The 19,761-nt window shown below is 41.3% G+C and overlaps 1 protein-coding gene across 5 annotated transcripts in view; it reads left to right on the top strand.

The window, feature by feature from the left end:
• The window catches only part of ARMC2 (armadillo repeat containing 2), a 242,905-nt gene that overhangs the window by 183,391 nt on the left and 39,753 nt on the right, over positions 1 to 19,761 (top strand). For all 5 annotated transcript variants that reach the window (XM_059889700.1, XM_059889698.1, XM_024996614.2 and 2 more), the window contains 2 exons: positions 10,638 to 10,783; positions 17,210 to 17,309. In XM_059889700.1, the coding sequence (XP_059745683.1) occupies positions 10,638 to 10,783; positions 17,210 to 17,309 (246 nt within the window). The remainder of the gene's footprint in view (positions 1 to 10,637; positions 10,784 to 17,209; positions 17,310 to 19,761) is intronic.

The raw sequence follows: 19,761 nt of genomic DNA, 5'->3' as shown, positions 1-19,761 counted from the left end.
GTCTTACCCTTTCTGCTGTTTTCCTTTATTTCTTTGCACTGTTCATTGCAGAAGGCCTTCTTGCTCTCCTTGCTATTCTCTGGAATTCTGCATTCAGTTGGGTGTACCTTTCCCTTTCTCCCTTGCTTTTCGATTCTCTATTTGTAAAGCCTCCTTGATTTCTTTTTCTTCGGGATGGTATTGTTTGCTGCCTGCTGTGCAGTATTATGGACCTCTGTCCGTAATTCTTCAGGCACTCTGTTTACTAGATCTAATCCCTTGAATCTATTTGTCACTTCCACTGTATATTCATAGGGGATTTGATTTAAGTCGTACTTGACTGGACTAGTAGTTTCCCCAGCTTTCTTTAGTTTAAGCCTGAATTTTGCTATGAGGAGCTGATGATGTGAGCCACAATTAGTTCCTGGTCTTGTTTTTGCTGACTGTATAGAGCTTCTCCATCTTCGGCTGCAAAGAATATAATCAGTCTGATTTCGGTGTTGACTGTCTGGTGATGTCCATGTGTAGAGTCATCTCTTGTGTTGTTGAAAGAGGGTGTTTGCTATGACCAGTGCATTTTCTTGGCAGAATTCTATCAGCCTTTGCCCTGCTTCATTTTGTACTCCAAGGCCAAACTTGCCTGTTACTCCAGGTATCTCTTGACTTCCTACTTTAGCATTCCAATCCCCTATGATAAATAGGACATTCTTTTTGGTGTTTGTTCTAGGAGGTCTTCTAGGTCTTCATAGAACTGACTAACTTCAGCTTCTTCGGCAGCAGTGTTTGGGGCAGAGGCTTGGATTACTGTGATGTTGAATGGTTTCCCTTGGAAATGAACAGGGATCATTCTGTCGTTTTTGAGATTGCATCCAAGTACTGCATTTCGGACTCTTGTTGATTATGAGGGCTACTCCATTTCTTCTAAGGGATTCTTGCTCACAATAGTAGACATAATGGTCATTTGAATTAAATTCACCTGTTCCTGTCCGTTTTAGTTCACTGATTCCTAAGATGTTCATGTTTACTCTTGCCATCTCCTGCTTGACCATGTCCAGTTTACCTTGATTCATGGACCTAACTTTTCAGGTTCCTACGCAATATGGTTCTTTGCAGCATCAGATTTTACTTTCAGACACATCCACAAGTGAGTGTCATTTCCACTTTGGCCCAGCCGCTTCATTTTTCTGGAGCTGTTAGCAGTTGTCCTCCTCCCTTCCACAGTAGCATATTGGACACCTTCTGACCTCGGGGTGGGGGTGGGGGAGCTCGTCTTTTGGTGTCATATCATTTTGCCTTTTTATACAGGCAAATTCATGGGATTCTCACAGCTAGTATACTCAAGTGGCTTGCCATTCCCTCCTGCAGTGGATCACGTTTTGTCAGAACTCTCCACTGTGACTGGTCCATCTTGGGTGGCCCTCCATGGCATGGCTCATAGCTTCACTAAGTTATGCAAGCCCCTTCACCATGACAAGGCAGTGATCCATGAAGGGCATCACTATAGGGCATTATTAAAAGTAGGAAACTGATACAGGTATAATGCAATTAGCTATTTTACTTATTTGCATATTGTTTATGTGATTGGGTGAAACTTTTCATCACAATCTTTGGTTTGGTTATTAGGCTTGCCAATTTTTAAATTGTTTATTTATATTTTTGGCTGCTGTAGGTCTTCACTGTTCTTCCCAGGTGGCTCAGTTGTAAAAAATCTGCCTACCAATGCAGAAGACGCAGGTTCGATCCCCTGGGTCAGGAAGATCCCCTGGAGTAGGAAGTGGCAACCCAGTCCAGTATTTCTTGCCTGTAAACTTCCATGGACAGAGGAGCCTGGTGGGCTACAGTCCATGGGCTCGCAACAGAGTCAGGCATGACTGAGGGACTGAGCAGGAGCACGAGGTCTTCGTTACGACGTGCAGGCTTTCTCTAGTTGCAGTGAGCGGGGCGTCCTCTCCAGTTGTGGTTTGTGGCTTTCTTGTTTTGGTGGCTTCTCTTGTGAAGCAAAGGCTCTAGGCACTCAGGCTTAGGTGCTCCTTGGTATGTGAAATCTTCCCAGACTGGGGATTGAACCTGTGTCTCCTGCATTGGCAGGCAAATTCTTAACCACTAGGGACCCCTAGGGAAGTCCCTTGCTAATTGTTTGATGATATATTTGTTTGTGGGGAGGGGAGCTACTTCTGCTTATGAGGTTTCCTTCCTATAAAGAAATACCCAGTAGTGGAACTGATCACTCACTTAGCCATCTGGCCTGAGAGAGTGGGTAGCCAGAGCCTACTCTTCCCTTTCCTGGGAAGGGACTGCATTTAAACAACTTGTGTTCCCCTTTGATTCTCCTCAGATGACATGTCTAAAGATCTGGGGAGAGTCAGGGATCCCAAACATCTAACGGCCTTTGAATTTGGAAATGAAGAGAGACTAAGGCAGATGGGGAGGAAAGTTGAAGGCTGTCATCTATAGCTGAGGAGGGAGTGCTTTCTAATCCTGAGCCCCGAATGAGATTTGCCCACCTGGTCACAGGCCATGCCTGCCTCGGTGGAGCAGGGCAGAACACCTGTGCTCGCCAAGCAGGAAGTGAGGTGACCAGGAGATTATGCTAAGGGATGTCTCCTCACAAGGAAGGAATATCAAGTGTGGGAAATAAGTATTCCTACACCACCTGCTTCTGGGGAGAACCTTTGCTTTTCAGTTGCTGTCATATCTGCTCAGTCTCAGCTCTTCATTTTAGACATTGTTAGCTGTGGCAATAAAGAAACATCACTAACTTTAACAGGTAATTCTGAAAATCAGTGTTATTACTCTGTAGTTCTTAAAGCATTATCTTTTAAGACTCATTTTCCTTGTTTTACTGATCTGACATTCTATATAGTTTAGAGACGTTCAAATTTCTGCTGAACTGATACATATAATAGCCACAACTGGAAGAATCAGTTGCCTACTCGTTTTATCAAGGTAACTGACATAGATAGATAGATAGTGAAGTCGCTCAGTCGTGTCCGACTCTTTGCAACCCCATAGATGGCAGCCCACCAGCCTCCCCTGTCCCTGGGATTCTCCAGGCAAGAACACTGGAGTGGGTTGCCATTTCCTTCTCCAGGGGATCTTCCCAACCCAGAGATAGAACCCGGGTCTCCCGCATTGTAGGCAGACACTTTACCGTCTGAGCCACCAGGGAAGTCCAACTGACATAGTGGTGGTGAATGGAGAAACAATAATAAACATAGGCAGACATTAAGTAGAGTCTCAAAATAGGAGGGCGCTAGGATTTGAGGAGGGCAGAATCATTGCCCGCTGAAGTAGGACCCCTGTGGTAGGAATGTGCCAGCCAGGCACTAAGCGTTACTGAGGATTGTGAACTAGTATTACTTTCACATACATGTATCTTAACTCCAGTGAAAGGCCGAGGAATATTTGGGACTAGCAGTTTCATGTATATAATGGCATCTTATAATTGGTTTCTTTTATCTCAGCCAGAACTGTACTATTCATATTAATATATGAGACAATATGAAACTCCTTGGGTTACCACAGAGGCTCTGGTTTTGGCATATATGTGGTCTCAGTTGGGCACAAATCCAGAAAATGAATATGCTCTCATTAATAGAGGGAGATGGTTTTGCTGAGGTTGGAAAAATGGTGTGGCTTTGGTCTTGAATCATTTGACACTGTTTGTGGTCTCTGGCGGCTGTGTTTATTCTTTCACGTCATCATCGGGAAGCGAACCATTTTGCAGTTGGCAGTCGAGTTGAGATAAAGCTCTAGGGATTTTGGTTATGGCTATTCCAGATGATTGAGCAGTAAAATGAATGCTTTTAGGAGACAGTCAAATGGAGCAGGGGAGACAACAGATGAGGAGTCAGAGGGGTCCTGGAAGCCCACCTACCTGGAGCTGGCGGCCTTCCTGAGCTTCAGTTTCCTCATCTGAAAAGTGGAGCTCAGAATACCTTTGCTGTCCACAAATTTAGGAGCAAACGCGATCAAGCTCACAAGATAGCTTTATAAAAAACAAAGTAAGCCGCTCAATTTTTTTTTTTTTTTTGCGTGACAGCATTCAATATATAAAAATAAAATGAATCTTGATGTCAGTTTTGGTAGAGGAAGCTTAATAACTTTCAGACTGTTAGTGGTACATTTTCAATTGCATTATGTTCCAATGTTTTCTTTGAAATTGGGAAGATATTTCTCCAAGGAACAATGCCATGACTGACGGTGAAGTTCCTGGCCTAGCCAAAGAGCCTGTTCAGTTTCTGATGCACCTAAATGGGAATTCTGTGGTGCGCTGTGAGCTACAAGCCCCTCTAATCTGGGCCAGCTCTGATGGCCGAATGCCTCCTGGGGCAGAATCCGCTGAGTTCCCTGGGGCCTGAGGACTCTGATGGTGGGAGAGTGCAAAGGAAGAGGGAAGTCATGCACTGGTGAATTGAGCGTTCTGTGCAGGTTCAGGGGGACCAACCAGCCCTCCCAACGTGGGCCCACCCCAGTGCAGTAGAGAATGCTGGGGGTGGGGCCGCAGCTGCTGACCCTGCGTTATCATCGTTAAGTTCAGTGATCTAAATCAGGAGGGACTCACGCTTTAAGGCAGAGATTTCAGTGTGTTTGCTAAGATTTTTCAAATATTAATAATTGGAAACATAATTTGAAATTGATAATAAAGTACCTAAATTGATTTTTTTTAAGTGCTAAATCTTTTGAATTCTAATTTTGCTTTACTAAAATGCTGTTTGAGCCCTTATAAATTATCTGATCACTACTTGTTATAGTTTTTCCCTTTAAAATGGGTCTCCCATTTTTAACTGACAGTGAGAACTTTGAGACCCGACTAATTCAGTGTGAGATGGGATAGCTTTGCCAAACTCACCAGGCGTTTTACCTGGAGATGCTGATTGAGGGTGGGGCACAGTCTTCCAATGATCAAGGAATCTGGGGAAACCCAGGGCTTCCCAGGTGGCTCCGTGGTAAAGAATCTGCCTGCCAATGCAGGAGCCACAATCCCTGGGTTGGGAAGATCGCCTGGAGTAGGAAATGGCAACTCAATCCAGTATTCTTGCCTGGAGAATCCCATGGCCAGAGGAGCCTGGCGGGCTACAGTCCAGGGGGCCGCCAAGAGTTGGACATGACTGTGCGACACACAGACACACAGACACACACAGACACACACACACACACACACACACACACACACACAGACACACACACAGACACACACACACAGACACACACACACACAGACACACACACACAGACACACACACACACACGAAAAGCTGCCTCAGGAAGAGTGAGCACCACAAGGTTGTGGAGTGCGGCTCTGTCACCTCAGCAGTAGATTTGCAACCAAAATCACGCTAGAATGTTTCTTCCCTGATATATACCAAACATTCAGATCCCCTTTTGTCCCAGACATCAAATAAAAACTGCTAATTAGTAAGGACACTTACATTTTTATCCATCCTTTCTGTGGATTGCCAGGTCCGTATTCTTCTCCTTTTTCTTCTTCCCACTGGCTGCCTTCTGACTCAGCATGTCTGTCCCAAGGGGCTGCACATTAAGAGATGGGAAAAAGAATAATTGAAACTTGTTTTTCAGTTTACTATTTCTTGATGAGATGACCGTTAAGAGGTTGGGAATTGTTCCAGTAAGCCCTTTAGAGTCCAAACAAGCATCTATGTATGCAGCTAACTTTAATTTTGGGTTTTTGGTTTGTTTGTTTTTGTTTTGGTCATAAAGTATTTGAGATGGTTTAAAACATTATATACAATAAAATAGAAAAATCATCACTAAGCGGAATGAGGAACCATATAAACTAGAATAGAAACTTAAATAAATGGATGTATTTCTCCAAGCAGGGAGCTTGGACTTTGAACTCCTGCTCTTCAAGGGCAGGCCCAGTGTGTGGGCTTTCTTGTGAGGGGGCAGGGGGCTTGGAAAACAGACTCAGCTGCAGAGCACACATCCCATTAACAATTTCTGCAAATATATCTCGGTTAAAAGTTGGAGCAAGGCTGAGAGTTAAGTGGGCTGACTTGGAATTTGCCTTTCGTGTTACCACAGTATTTAGCTAGGCTCTCCTCCCACTGCCCTCTTTATGTTTTTCCCAGAAGAAGCCACTTGTCTGTCTGCTGTTTTCAGTCCCAGCCCCACCCATAGTGAGACCCTTGGCTCACAGCCAGCTCCTCAAAATGGGGGGCTCTCATTGCTGCATCTGCTGGGTGACCTCCTCCTGCTCCTCCTCCCTGGGGGTGTTTAAGTTCTGGTTTACCACCAGGCCTCTGCTAATCCCAGCACTTTCTTGCCAGAGGCTTCTTAAAGGGGAAAAGCCTCCTTTTCCATCTCCTGTCTCCCTTGTCCCTTCATTTCCTTCCCCCTTTCTTTCTTTCTCTTCCTCATCCCCTCTTTCTTTCTCCTCCTGCTTATTATCCAGTTAGTATTTATGAGCGTATTTATTGTCCTCCAGATAGAGGAATAAGAAACTATTTGGACCCTAGAGGAGCTCACAGTGGGAGAAAAAGTGTCTGATACCAGTTGTAAGGGGTCTAGGTGTGAAACAGGTGTGAACAGGAAGGTTTGTTTACCTAGGACGGGGAACAATCAACCACTGAAAAGCCTTCAACAGAGGGGAAGTGAGCCTGAGCTGGGTTCAGAATCCTGAGTAGGAGATGAACAAATTGGAGAAGGAGCGGAGGAGAGTGTTGGAGGAGGATATTCTGCAGAGGCAGTGGTTCATTCAGAGGCTTGGAACTGTGGAAGGACCAGGAGGTTGTGTTTGGTGCAGAGTCTGAAAGATGACCCATGTGCAGGGAAAGGGAGGAAGGGAGATGAAGGAGATGAGCCTGGTGGGGTAAGCTGTGCTTTCCAGAGCAAAGAGCCTTTTGGATATGGATTTCGCCTAGTAGGCCACTGGAAATCAGAGGAAGTATGAACAGGGAAGGATGGGTTTCCGGATGCTTCCCCTGACAGCAGAGAGAGGCTGTGGGAGGTGAGCTCACCAGGGCAGAGAGGGAAGGAGCCCATTCAGGGGGTGCAGACTTTGGGAAAGAGATGAAGTAGGCTTAAACAGAACCAGCAACCCTGGAGGTGGGAAGAAGAGGTGGAACAGGTGACCAGTCAGGTGTCGAAACGGAAGGGGAGAGAGGAGTTACGAGCCCAGGAAGGAGCTGCTGTCATGGATGAAATGAAAAGGGAATACACTAGGGCCCCTCCAGGAAGTCTGTTTTTCTTTCATCAGTTATTTATTTCTTTGCTCCTTTTTGTTGTTGAGTCACTAAGTCACGTCCAACTCTTTGGAGTGTTGGACCCCATGGGTCCGTGACCCCATGGACTGCAGCATGCTAGGCTTCCCTGTTCTTCACTATCTCCTGAAGTTTGCTCACATTCGTGTCCATTGAGTCAATGATGCCAGTCAACCAGCTCATTCTCTGTCTCCCCGATTTCCTCCTGCCCTCAGTCTTTCCCAGCATCAGGGCCTTTTCTAATGCGTTGTCTCTTTGCATCAGGTGGCCAAAGTATTGGAGCCTCAGCTTCAACAGCAGTCCTTCCAGTGAATATTCAGGGTTGATTTCCTTTAGGATGGACTGGTAGGCTCTCTGATTAATTCTTCTTTCCTTTAGGATGGACTGGTAGGCTCTCTGAATCAATTCTTTGATGCTCATTAATCATCTTAAAATCCATCTCCCTCAGAGATACTGTCTGATTCATCCATGGTTTTCTGGATCCCAACCTTTCTATGTATACCAGTGGTACCTTTGTAGATACTGATCCAGTAATCCATTCCATCAACAAATATTTATTGAGGACCCACTGTGTACTCTTGAGAGTCACTTGGACTGCACGGAGATCAAATTAGTCAATCCTAAAGGAAATCAGTCCTGAATATTCATTGGAAGAACTGATGCTGAAGCTGAAACTCCAATACTTTGGCCACCTGATGCGAAGAACTGATTCATTGGAAAAGACCCTGATGCTCGGAAAGATTGAAGACAGTAGGAGAATGGGACAACAGAGGATGAGATGGTTGGATGGCATCACCAACTCAATAAACGTGAGTTTGAGCAAGCTCCAGGAGTTGGTGACGGACAGGGAAGCCTGCCATGCTGCAGTCCATGGGGTCACAAAGGGGTGGACACGACTGAGCAACTGAACTGAATGACTGTGTACCAGGCACTAGAGTTGGGCCTGAGGGTACAATGGTGAAAAGACAAAATGTGTACCTTCACTGAAGCTTCTAATATAGAGAAATAAAGAAACAGTAAAACACAATATTAAGTAACCTAAAATAAAGTAGTTTGTCATATGTCGTATGAGATGAAGTTTGAGGGGTTGGCCAGAGTCAGGCCATACCAGGCCTTGTAGACCAAAGTCAGGAAATAGAATCGTATGGTAGGAGCAATGGACAAAAAGCCAGTAGGGCTTAGGGCAACAGAAAGCAGAAAGGCTGGGTTCTGGAATATCTCTGAGTTTTGCAACTTAAACAGCGGTGTTGATGGTAGTGTCATGAACTGAGGCATCAGTACTATGTATTTTTCAAGTGCATGGTGTATGTTTCATGTATGTGATTCTAGTAGCATCACAACCAAGAAATATGGAAACATCCCAGGTATCATATCGTGCTCAGCTCCTTGCACTCCACACAATGTGATCCAGGCAGTAGATACTGATTTTAAATCAGGTGATATGTCACATCTTGATTTGGGCCATTTGTAAAAGTTATGTGTTTGGGGCAAAAGAACCTTGAACTGTCTTGACTTTTCCTAGTGAACTGAGGAAAAAGGTTGAAAGGGAGAGGGGAAAAAAACAAAACAAAACTGAATTTGAAACAAGAAAATAAAAGCTCCTAAGAAAGCTCTGGTCCCTGCTGCTGTGGGGAGTGAGAAGATGACAACAGATTGAGGTACCGGATCTGTGAAGCCTCGGGATCCAGGGAAGGGGGTGTTTGTGTGCACAGTGGGTGGGATCAGTGATGCACGGTCTTGCGGCGGCCTCTTCCTGTCTGGTTCCGGCCAGGATTCTCGCGAGCGTCTGTGCTCTTTGATGAAGGAGTGGAGAAGCTTGCGAGACATCCTTTGGGTTGACATAAACCAGCAGTGCTCCAGTGCCTGGGCTGTCTCTGAAGAGGGTAGACAGGATAGAGTCGGGGACAGATGATGGGAATTTTCCATTTTATGGCAGTGATGGCTTGGAATGCCTCGAATGGCTTGTTAACCTTCCTTAGCTTAAGAGACTACATTGGTAGGTCAAGTGGAATGCTAGAATAGTTTGTTTCCCCTGCAGTGTTTTGGATACTGAACCTTTCAGGGAAGAATTTACTGAATCACTGTGTAATTGAATCAACTACAAAAGACTTGCATACATTTGTTTGAAGTATTATGTTTATGTTTTCTGCTTTAGAGAGAACCTGGTTGGTTGGCTATATTTTAAAAAAAATTTTTGTTGCAATTTGTTACAAAAGAAAACTAATCAAACATACATGTCATCTTAAGTGTTAAAGTTCATTTGTTATGGCTATAATGATGCTTTTTATTTACATAATCCTCTACAGTGTACAAAAACAGTGTTACCTTTTTTTCCACCTGTTACACGCAACCTTGACTGGTGAGCCGAGTTTGTAATCCCCTTTTCACAGACAAGGAATGGGGGAGTTGAAGAATGACTGAGTGCCTCAGTCACGTATTTAGGAAGATTTGGGAGATTTGGGACTTGACTATCCATCATTTGAGTCTAAGGCTAGTGATCTCCCTCCTTCTGCATTTTGGATGTGAAGACCCATAACAAAGGCGGGGATGGAACCTGTGATTTTTGAACTCCTGTTAATTAATTGGCACTGGCAATGCCAGCCACACATCTCATCTCATTGAATCCTAACAATGCCAGGGCAACTGTCACCATCCCCACTTTATTGATGAGGAAAATGTGCTCTGAGAGGTTAACTAACTAAGCCTAAACCAATGAAGGGCGGGGCTGGAATTTGACCAGGCCATCCAACTCCCAAGCTGACTCCCTTAACCCGGGGCCTGCCTGTACCATCTCAAGAGGAAAGAACACCTTGCGTATATGTAAAACTATTAGATAACAGCAGCTTTCATTTTATAGATTTTTTAAAATTGTTCTCTTCTCCACTTTCAGACAAGGGTTAAAGTACACAGTTTTTCTGAATGTTTTGTTTTTTACAAAACAAGACAAATTTGCAAGATGTCAGTTCTTGCCTCTAGGAAGAGAAAGAGACTAACATTCTTGAATATCCTTTGGCTGCAGCATTATTATTTGATGGTATTTATAAGAATATGGAACAAGAAGTTTCTGATCTGTGGAACTCAAGTGGCATGTCACAGGGTCAATTAATTACCTTATGACTTTTACAGGTTTTGGTATATTAATTGCTTAACAGGAATATTTCATTAATTACTTATTTTTAAGGCTTAAAATGTATTTTAATAAGTTCATGTTGCATTATTTTACTTTTGAACCAAAGTAGGCTTTCTTTGTATTCATTTCTTGCTCCTTGTGCATAGGCCCAGGTTCTTTGATGGGTGATGCATAAAGGGGCCTTGGTTTAGCTACTGATGTAACAAAAGCTTATGGTGTGGGTTCTCCTGCACTGATCAGTATTGCTGTATTAGTGTTTTCTTTAAAAAAAAAAAAAAAAAGCCACTACATGCTTTTTTCCCTAGATGACTGCTACACTGAGAAACTTGGTTGATTCACCACTAGCAAGAAGTAAGTTGCTGAGCATCAATGCCCTTCCCCAGCTCTGCACAGTGATGGAACAGCACATAGGTGACAAGGATGTCTGTACCAATATTGCCAGAATATTCAGGTAAGGTAGAGGAGGAATACAAAGCAGCCTTACAATAACGCTAATGTTTAGATTCGGGAGTTATCTTTGGTATTTGTGTGTGTAAGTGGCAAAGACTCTGGTTTTTGCTTTTTATGTCACCTAGAAGAAAATGTAGACTTAGTGGCCCACGCTTGAAATAAGTGACTTAAACCTTATTTTATTGACTTCATTTCTTACGTATTTCTAATGTGATTCTAAACTTACTGATTTTAAGTTACTTTAAAGTTGTGACTTGTCCTAGTGTTCTTATAAAAGAAAGAAAACTCTCAGCTTATTGGAGATAAAGAGCTGTATCACAAAATCTGGCAAACCTACTGGTGCACTTGGAAACAGTGCTTAAGGATTCTGACAGAAAAGACGAGCCGTTGCTTAGAAAGTCTGACCTGGCTTAATTTATAATCGCAGGTTATTTTATTGCAGTTGTTTGGCTGAACTTCGGCTCACACGTTCAGTAGTCATGTTTATACTTACTTTGCTGCAGAAGCAATGATAACCTGAATCTAGGCTGCCTCAAAACAAGATGTGACTAAATTTCAGAACTGTCTCTGAATTATGTATTTACATTTCGCCCTTCACTGCTCTTCACCAGTGTTTTGACATAATGATCCTTCTCAAGAGACCTGGGCCTTTCTTGAACTGTAATATTGTAGCTGTTTGACAAATTACAAAATTTCCTGAAGACTGAATTGGTAATTGACCCCAACATGAGGGTGTGAGTCCAGCTTTGATCTTTTAGCACTGTACTTTCCTATCTGGGTCCTTCATTGTGGGTACTTAATTAGTCCCATTTTGAAGCACATAAAATCATAAAGAGTTCATTTCTGTGTATGGCAGCATGTAAAGATCCAATTTAGTTTTTTGTCCCTGTGGACAGTTTCCCCACCACATGTTACTGAACACGCCATCCTTTTCTCATTGCTTTTGAATGCCGACTCAGGAGAATGCAAGCTTCCATATACTTGCTGGTCTGTTTCTGAACACTCTGTCTGACCCATCCTCAGACTAGTAACAAGTTGTTTTTTTAACTGTTATGGGTTTAAGTCTTGCTATAACATATTAATAAGATGAATCCTCCACTTTTCTCCTTTAAAATCCAAATTTTTATTTTCTCTTCCTCATGAACTGGAGAATCAGCTAAAAAGTCCATGAAAGAAACTTTGGATTTTTTTTCATGAAACTATACTCAGTATTTGGGGTAACTGGGACAGAGGTGGGGAGAATTGACATCTTTGTGATATCAAGTCTTCCATCCATAAACAGTTGTGATGTTTCTTCTTTTCATAAAATTTTATAATTTTCTCTTAAAAAATTTTGTCTTTCCGGAGAAAAAATACATCTTTTGTTGGATGTATTCCTTCATGACTCTTGCTGCAATTATAAATGCATCTTTTAAGAAAACAATTCTAATGAGTGTTGCTAGTGTATATGAACAGTATTGATATTTGCTTATTAACCTTGTTATCCAGAACACCTTAATTAACATTAGGTCCAAGAGTCTATAGATTCTCTTGGATTTTCTATGCAAGTAATTTGCAAACAAGTATAGTTTGTTCCCCACTGCCCATTATTACAACTCTGTTCCTGTCCTCACCTATTTCTTGGGTGCATTGCTTGAAAGTGAAAGTCACTTGGTTGTGTCCGACTCTTTGCAACCCCATGGACTATACAGTCCATGGAATTCTCCAGGCCAGAATACTGAAGTGGGTAGCCTTTCCCTTCTCCGGGGGATCTTCCCAGCCCAGGATCCAACCCAGATCTCCCACATTGCAGACAGATTCTTTACCAGCTGAATCACAAGGGAAGCCCAAGAATACTGGAGTGGGTAGCCCATCCCTTCTCCAGCGGATTTCCCGACCCAGGAATCAAACCCATGTCTCCTGCATTGCAGTCAGATTCTGGAGCAGCTGAGCTACCAGGGATATATATATATATATATATATGCATATACATATATTCTTTTTTTCCCCCATTGTTACAGCTCTGCCCCTGTCCTCACCTGTTCCTTGGGTACATTGCTTAGGATGTCCGATATAAAGTTGTGAGAGTATTAGGCTGGCTGACTTTCTCCTGACTTTAAGGGAAATGTTTTTGTAGTTTTGCCAGTTTAAATTGTGGTTTTTGTAGATACCCCTTAACAGTTAAGGAACAATTTTCTCCCTTTAATGGATTTTAAATTTCCTTGAATTCTTGAATATGTTTTGATTATATGGATTTTCTTTGTTTAATTCTTTAATGTAGTAGATTACATTAACAGGTTTTCTCATGTTAAACCATTATATATTGCTAGGTTTGCTCAGCTTATATTTTGTTAAGGATTTTTCATTTATGGTTATGAGTTAGATTGACCTATACATTTCCTTTCTTGTACTGTCCTTGTCTGGTTTTAATGTCCAGTTTATATCAGCCTCATAAAATTAACTGGGATATATTCCAACATTTTCTCTCTTTTAGAAGAATTTCTGAAAGTTAAACTTATCTGCTTCTTGAAAAGTCTGTAGAATCTGCTTGAAAAGCTGTTTTATCCTGTTGTGTGTATATGTGTGTGTGTGCATGCATGTGTGAATATCATTGACAACTGATTCACTTTCTTTAATGGTCTAGTCATATCCTATTTACACTTGGTTCAGTTTCTTTTTTTCTTTTTTTTCAGTTCTACCAGTTTATTGCTGCCAACCCATCATCCTCCACCCTCATGCACACATGCTCGGTCATGTAACCCCATGGACTGCAGCCTGCCAGGCTCCTCTGTCCATGGACTTTTCCAGGCAAGAATACTGGAGTGGGTTGCCATTTCCTTCTCCTTGGTTCAGTTTCTAAAAGTTATATTTTTATAAGGATTCATTCATTTAAGTTTCAAACTATATAAGGGCATTCCAAATATTCTGTTATGCTTTTATTTTTAACACCAAAAACACTTTGTATTGGGATATAGCTGATTAACAATGTTGTGATAGTTTCAGGTGAACAGGGAAGAGTCTCGGCCACACATATACATGTATCCCTTCTCCCTCAAACCCCTCTCTCATCCAGGCTGCTACTTAACATTGAGCAGAGTTCCATGTGCTATACAATAGGTTTTCGTTGGTTTAAATATAGCAGTGTATACATGTCTTGCCCAAAGTCCTTAACTATCCCTTCTATCCCCGCCCCAGCATCCATGAGTTTTCCACGTCTGTGAATCTCTTTCTGTTGTGTAAGTTCACTTGTATTGTTTCTTTTTAGAGTCAATATATGCTGCTGCTGCTTAATCACTGCAGTCGTGTCTGACTCTGCGACCCTGTGGACTGCAACGTGCCAGGCTCCTCTGTCCATGGGATTCTCTAGGCAAGAACACTGGAGCGGGTTGCCATGCCCTTCTCCAGGGGATCTTCCCAACCCATGGATTGAACCCAGGTCTCCTGCATTGCAGGCAGATTCTTTACCGCTGAGCCACCAGGGAGCCCTCCATGTTGCTGCCAGTGGCCTTACTTCATTTTTTTTAATGGCTGAGTAATATTCCAGTGTGTGTGTGTGTGTGTGTGCACCCGCCACACCTTCTTTATCCATTCCTCTGTTGATGGACATTTTGGTTGTTTGCATGTCTTGTAAACAATGTGCTGCCTTGAACACTGGGGTACATGTATCTTTCTGGGCCATGTCTTTCTCTGGACATATGCCCAGGAGTGGGACTGCAGGATCATACAGTAGCTCTATTTTTCGTTTCTTCAGGAACCTCCATACTGCTCTCCATAGTCGATGCACCAATTTACATTCCTACCAACGGTGCAGAAGGGTTCCCTTCTCTCCACACCCTCTCCAACATTTGTTGTTTGTGGATTTTTTATGATAACCAGTCTGACCAGTGTGAGGTGATGTCTCACTGTAGTTTTGATTTGCATTTCTCTGGAAACTAGCAGTTTTGAACATCGTTTCATGTGCCTGTTTGCCATCCGTATGTCCCCTTTAGAGAAATGTCTGTTCAGATCTTCTGCCCATTTTTTGAGTGGGCTGTTTGTTTTGATGATATTAAGTGTCATAAGCTGTAAATTTTGGAGACTAATCCCTTATCAGTCACATCATTTGCAAATATTTTCTCCCAATCTGTGGGTTGTCTTTTTGTTTTGTTTATTGTTTCCTTTGCTATGCAAAAGCTTTTGAATTTAAGTAGGTCCCATTTGTTTATTTTTGCTTTTATTTCCATTATTCTGGGAGCTGGATTAAAAAAGATGATGCTGTGATTTATGTCAGAGAGTGTTCTGCCTATGTTTTCCTCTAAGTTTTATAGTGTCCGTTCTGAAATTTAGATCTTTAATCCATTATTTTTGTGTATGGAGTTAAGGAATGATCTAATTTCATTTTTTTACATGTGGCTTGTCTATGTATGCCCAATCTCGTCTGTTATTCTTTTAATCTCTGTTGCCTCTCTAATTATACCCCTTTTATTTATATTATTTATTTAAGAAATATTATGCAGTGCCTACTATGTGCCAGGCAGTGTTCTAAGCACTTTCTAAATACTAATTCATTTATTCCTTATAACGGCTTTAAGAGGTAGGTACTTATTATTATCTTCATTTTACCTATGAGGAGGCTAGGCATAGAGAAGTTTGGTAGTTTTCCCAGAGTTGCACAGCTGTGATTTAAACTAGATAGTCTGGCTCTAGAATGTACATGGTTAACTTCTATGTCACACTGTCTCTTCATTTTGATGTTGATTTTCATTCCTTATTTTGAAGATTTATGATATTTCTCTTTTTCTCTTCATCAGTCTTACCAAAGGTTGGCCAATTTATCAGTTTTTGCAAAGAACCAGTAGATTTATCAAACCACTCTATTATAAGTTTCTTTCCTCTTGTATTCCTCATTCTTAGCCTTAGTAATTCTTCTATTCTTTTTGCATATATTATATTTTCTTCTGGACTTACCTGGTGATTGAGATGCTAAAAAATCTGCCTACAGTGGGGGAGACCTGGGTTTGATCCCTGGGTTGGGAAGGTCCCCTGGAGGAGGGCATGGCAACCCACTCCAGTATTCTGGCCTGGAGAATCCTCATGGACAGAAGAGCCTGGTGGCCTCCAGTGCATGGGGTCACAAAGAGTCGGACACAACTGAGTGACTAAACACAGCACATATTTCCTTCTATGTTGGTTAGAAATCCCTTTGCTGTCAGCTTTCTTAAGGTTGTGAATTTTCCTCTACTGCTGCAGCCGCATCTAAATTTTGATCTGTAGTATTTTTTGTTATTATTCAGATACGTGGTTTTTTATTTTCTTATTTCTTTGACCTATAAGTTATGTGTTTTTAAATTTCCAAAAGTATGTCTTTAAAATGTGATCTAAAACATTGGTAATTTACTGAGACTTGTTAATGGCCAGGCACATGATCAAGTTTTTAAAATATTAGTGATGTTTTTTCTATTAATCTGTCACTTAATGAGAGGTTTATGAACATCTATTAATTTGATATAGGTTTGTGAGTTCCACCTTGTGGGTTATGTTAGTTTGTTTGCTTACTTTGGAAAATTTGAAGCCATTTTCAAGGTTTTTTGCCTTAAGGTCTATTTTGCCTGATATTAATATACTTGATATTATTATGCTGCTGCTAAGTCGCTTCAGTCGTGTCCTACTCTGTGCCACCCCATAGACAGCGGCCCACCAGGCTCCCCCGTCCCTGGGATTCTCCAGGCAAGAACACTGGAGTGGGTTGCCATTTCCTTCTCCAATGCGTGAAAGTGAAGTCGCTCAGTCGTGTCTGACTCTTAGCGACCCCATGGACTGCAGCCTACCAGGCTCCTCCATCCATGGGATTTTCTAGGCAAGAGTACTGGAGTGGGGTGCCATTGCCTTCTCTGTGAAATTAATATACCTAGCATATTTGAGCAGTTTAACATTTGCTTGTGCTGAAGTTCCAGGAGATTGACTCTACCAGATTGAAATTTACCAGATATTGTGTAAATTTCTTATCTTGTGTTTTCTGAACCACAAGCTCAGTTGGTAAAAAAGCTGCCTGCAATGCAGGAGACCTGGATTCAATTCTTGTGTTGGGAAGATCCCTGGAGGAGAGCATGGCAACCCACTCCAGTATTCTTGCCTGGAGAATTCCATGGACAGAGGAGTCTGGCAGGATACAGTCCATGGGGTCGCAAGAGTCGGACGCGACTCAGTGACTAAACCACCACCACCTGCGTTAGAGGTTTCAGCTTTCTCTTTTTCAAAGAACTTGAAATTTTCCTTGCTCCCACCCTGTGCTCCTGGAATCTAGAGCAGGTGACCAGCTCCCTGAGGCATCTTTGGGCCAGTGTATAGAGTATTTCCAGACTGCTTTTCATGCACAGGACAATGCTTTGAAGGTCTGCATTTAAAGCGGACTTGAGTTTTATTGAAAAACAAAGCTGACTTTTATTTTTTCCATTTGACATTTCTACAGCAAACTTACTTCTTACCATGACTGCTGTGTAGCCTTGGCCAGCTATTCCAGATGTTATGCCTTGTTTTTGAATCTGATAAACAAATACCAGAAGAAGCAGGTCAGTTCTTTATACGTTTAACTCTTCAGTGTGTCTTTGCATTGGTGTATTTGTGTAATAAGGCCACGTTGAATGATTTTGTGTTTTGAATGCGTAATTTTCTCTTAGAAGCTTCCATTAGATATGTAACGAGCTGCCCCCAGGAGGCAGAGAGTTCCATGGAGGAAGTGGGGAGGAAGTAATTTGAGGCAGAAATGGCCTCAGAAGGATGTGCGTGCAGTATAAGGATTCACGATGTTGGGTGAAGGGTGGGTGCTGTTCTCCTAGTGCTCTGTGGACGCCTCCTACAGGAGGCACCTTTGAGTGGGGTGGGGTTACACTGGTTATTTCCAGGCCCCAACCCAGGCCTACTGAGCCAGGTGGGTGCAGATGTGCCCAGCCACCTGCACTTTAACAAGAACTGCAGGGACTTCTAATGCAAACTAAAGTTTGGGATCCCCTACACTGGGTATACTCTGAAGATTCTGCTAGCCCTGAAATTTTCAAATTTTTTGACACTGTTGTATTTAGAAGATGACATTTCGAGGTTAAGTATTTAAAGGAAATAATTTGGTTTTAATGAGTTGGACAAAAATGTAACAACTATTTTAAAAAAAGGAAGAATTCACAAATGACTTTCCCTTAATAAAATTGTAATACTTAATACAAACATTAATTTTTATGATATTATCAGTTTTGAATAGTCATTAAATGCAGGCTAGTTTTATTTGCTTTATAAATGATTAAAGTGACATCAACTCTTTAGTGAGGATGGTTTATACATGAAAATAGGTATTAATTTCCAGTATGGTAAATTTTCAAAATTACATAGTAGGTCTCACCAGTTTAAAATCAAATTATATATATTCTAAAATGGTTTTAATATAAAGCTTTGTGTATGTTTATATTAACCATATCAAAACCACCTCAAAATATAATTCCTGTTTGCCACAAATAGCGCTAAACTTATTCTTACCTAGCCAAGTACTTCTGCTGAGAATGACTAAATTTGTTATGTTTTACACTGTTATCAGCTATTTATTAAAAGGTTGCTAGTCTCATTTTGGTTATATTGATAAAGAGAAATTTCTGTGTTCATATTACATCATTATGTATTATGTGCTCAGTTGCTCAATCATGTCTGAGTCTTTGCGGCAGGACTGTAGCCTACCAGGCTTCTCTGGCCATGAAATTTTCCAGGCAAGAGTACTGGAGCAGGTTGCCATTTCCTTTTCCAGGGGATCTTCCCGACCCAGGGATTGAACCTGGGTCTCCTGCACTGGCAGGCAGATTCTTTACCACTAGCACCACCTGTAAGTTTTAAAGATGATAAACTTTGCTGAAAGTGTTAATGTCTCTATTTCACTTTAAAAAATTTACAGATATGCACTTGGGTTCCTGATTCTGAGTATTTGGACTACAAATGCTTTCCCCTGTGTATTTTGTATTTTCTCTAAATTACATACTTTGAAAGATTTCATGGCATAGGAATTTGCTGTGTCAGCTGAAGAATGAATTTGATTACCTTACAGTATTCACAGTGCTGTTAATTTAAGTATCCATTAGGCATTTACTGATTTAGATTTTGGTAAAATATACTATCAGAACTGTAATCTTTAGACAAGTGAATTAACCCCCTAAGAGCTTGGATACTCCTAGTTCTGGTTTTCTTTTTTAAGGAAAAAATGAAAAGGGTAGAAAAGATAGTTTGCTGTAACATTAAAAGAAACTTTTCAATATTATACTTATAAATGGATTTAATTATGGATTTTATTTTGTAATTTTGTTTTATGGGATTACTTTATGGGTTTTAATTTTAATTTACCATCATAGTTTCTTTTTTACTTTGGTGTTTTGATCATGGATGACTTAGATTGGACAGTAACTGGAGAAGATGTTTTCAAATGTGGATTTAAAGAAAACATTTCTGTTTAACAGTTTGATTTCAAGTTATGTCATAACCGGTAATTTTTTTTGAAAAAGAAGAAAACCCATCAGTTCAGTACTGACAAATAGCCCTATTTGTTACAGTATTACTGGTACATAACTGTTTGTTTCTCTAATTGTAATTTAGATGATGGTTGTGTTTAATAGAAAGTAGAAAGTTCTGGCATCTGTTTGTTAATAATGAGATACTTGAGATGTGAGTATAGTTAAGGGTATGCTTTTTCTGGTTCAAGGGACTAAATGTCTTAAAGTTTAATTGGCATAAAATTTAACCACACTTCTTACTGAATTGCTTTTCACTTTGGACTGGTAGTTATCTATAAAGCAAAATTGGTATTTAAAGGCCATATTTTTCTCTATTGATTTACGTTATAATTTTGTATTCCTGCTAAAATTATTTTGGTCCAAAAATGAATAAAGAGCATCTTGCAAAGTAAGTACAGTAACATGTTGTTTTTAGAACCACCAAGGAAATGTGCGATTTATCCCCTTAATCACCAAAGTTATTACCTTTTTAAACTTTCAA

Source organism: Bos taurus, chromosome 9 (assembly GCF_002263795.3).
Source record: "Bos taurus isolate L1 Dominette 01449 registration number 42190680 breed Hereford chromosome 9, ARS-UCD2.0, whole genome shotgun sequence".
Lineage (NCBI taxonomy): Eukaryota > Metazoa > Chordata > Mammalia > Artiodactyla > Bovidae > Bos > Bos taurus.
The sequence above is the reverse complement of the archived record's forward strand: the minus strand, read 5'-3'. Positions and strand labels throughout refer to the sequence as shown.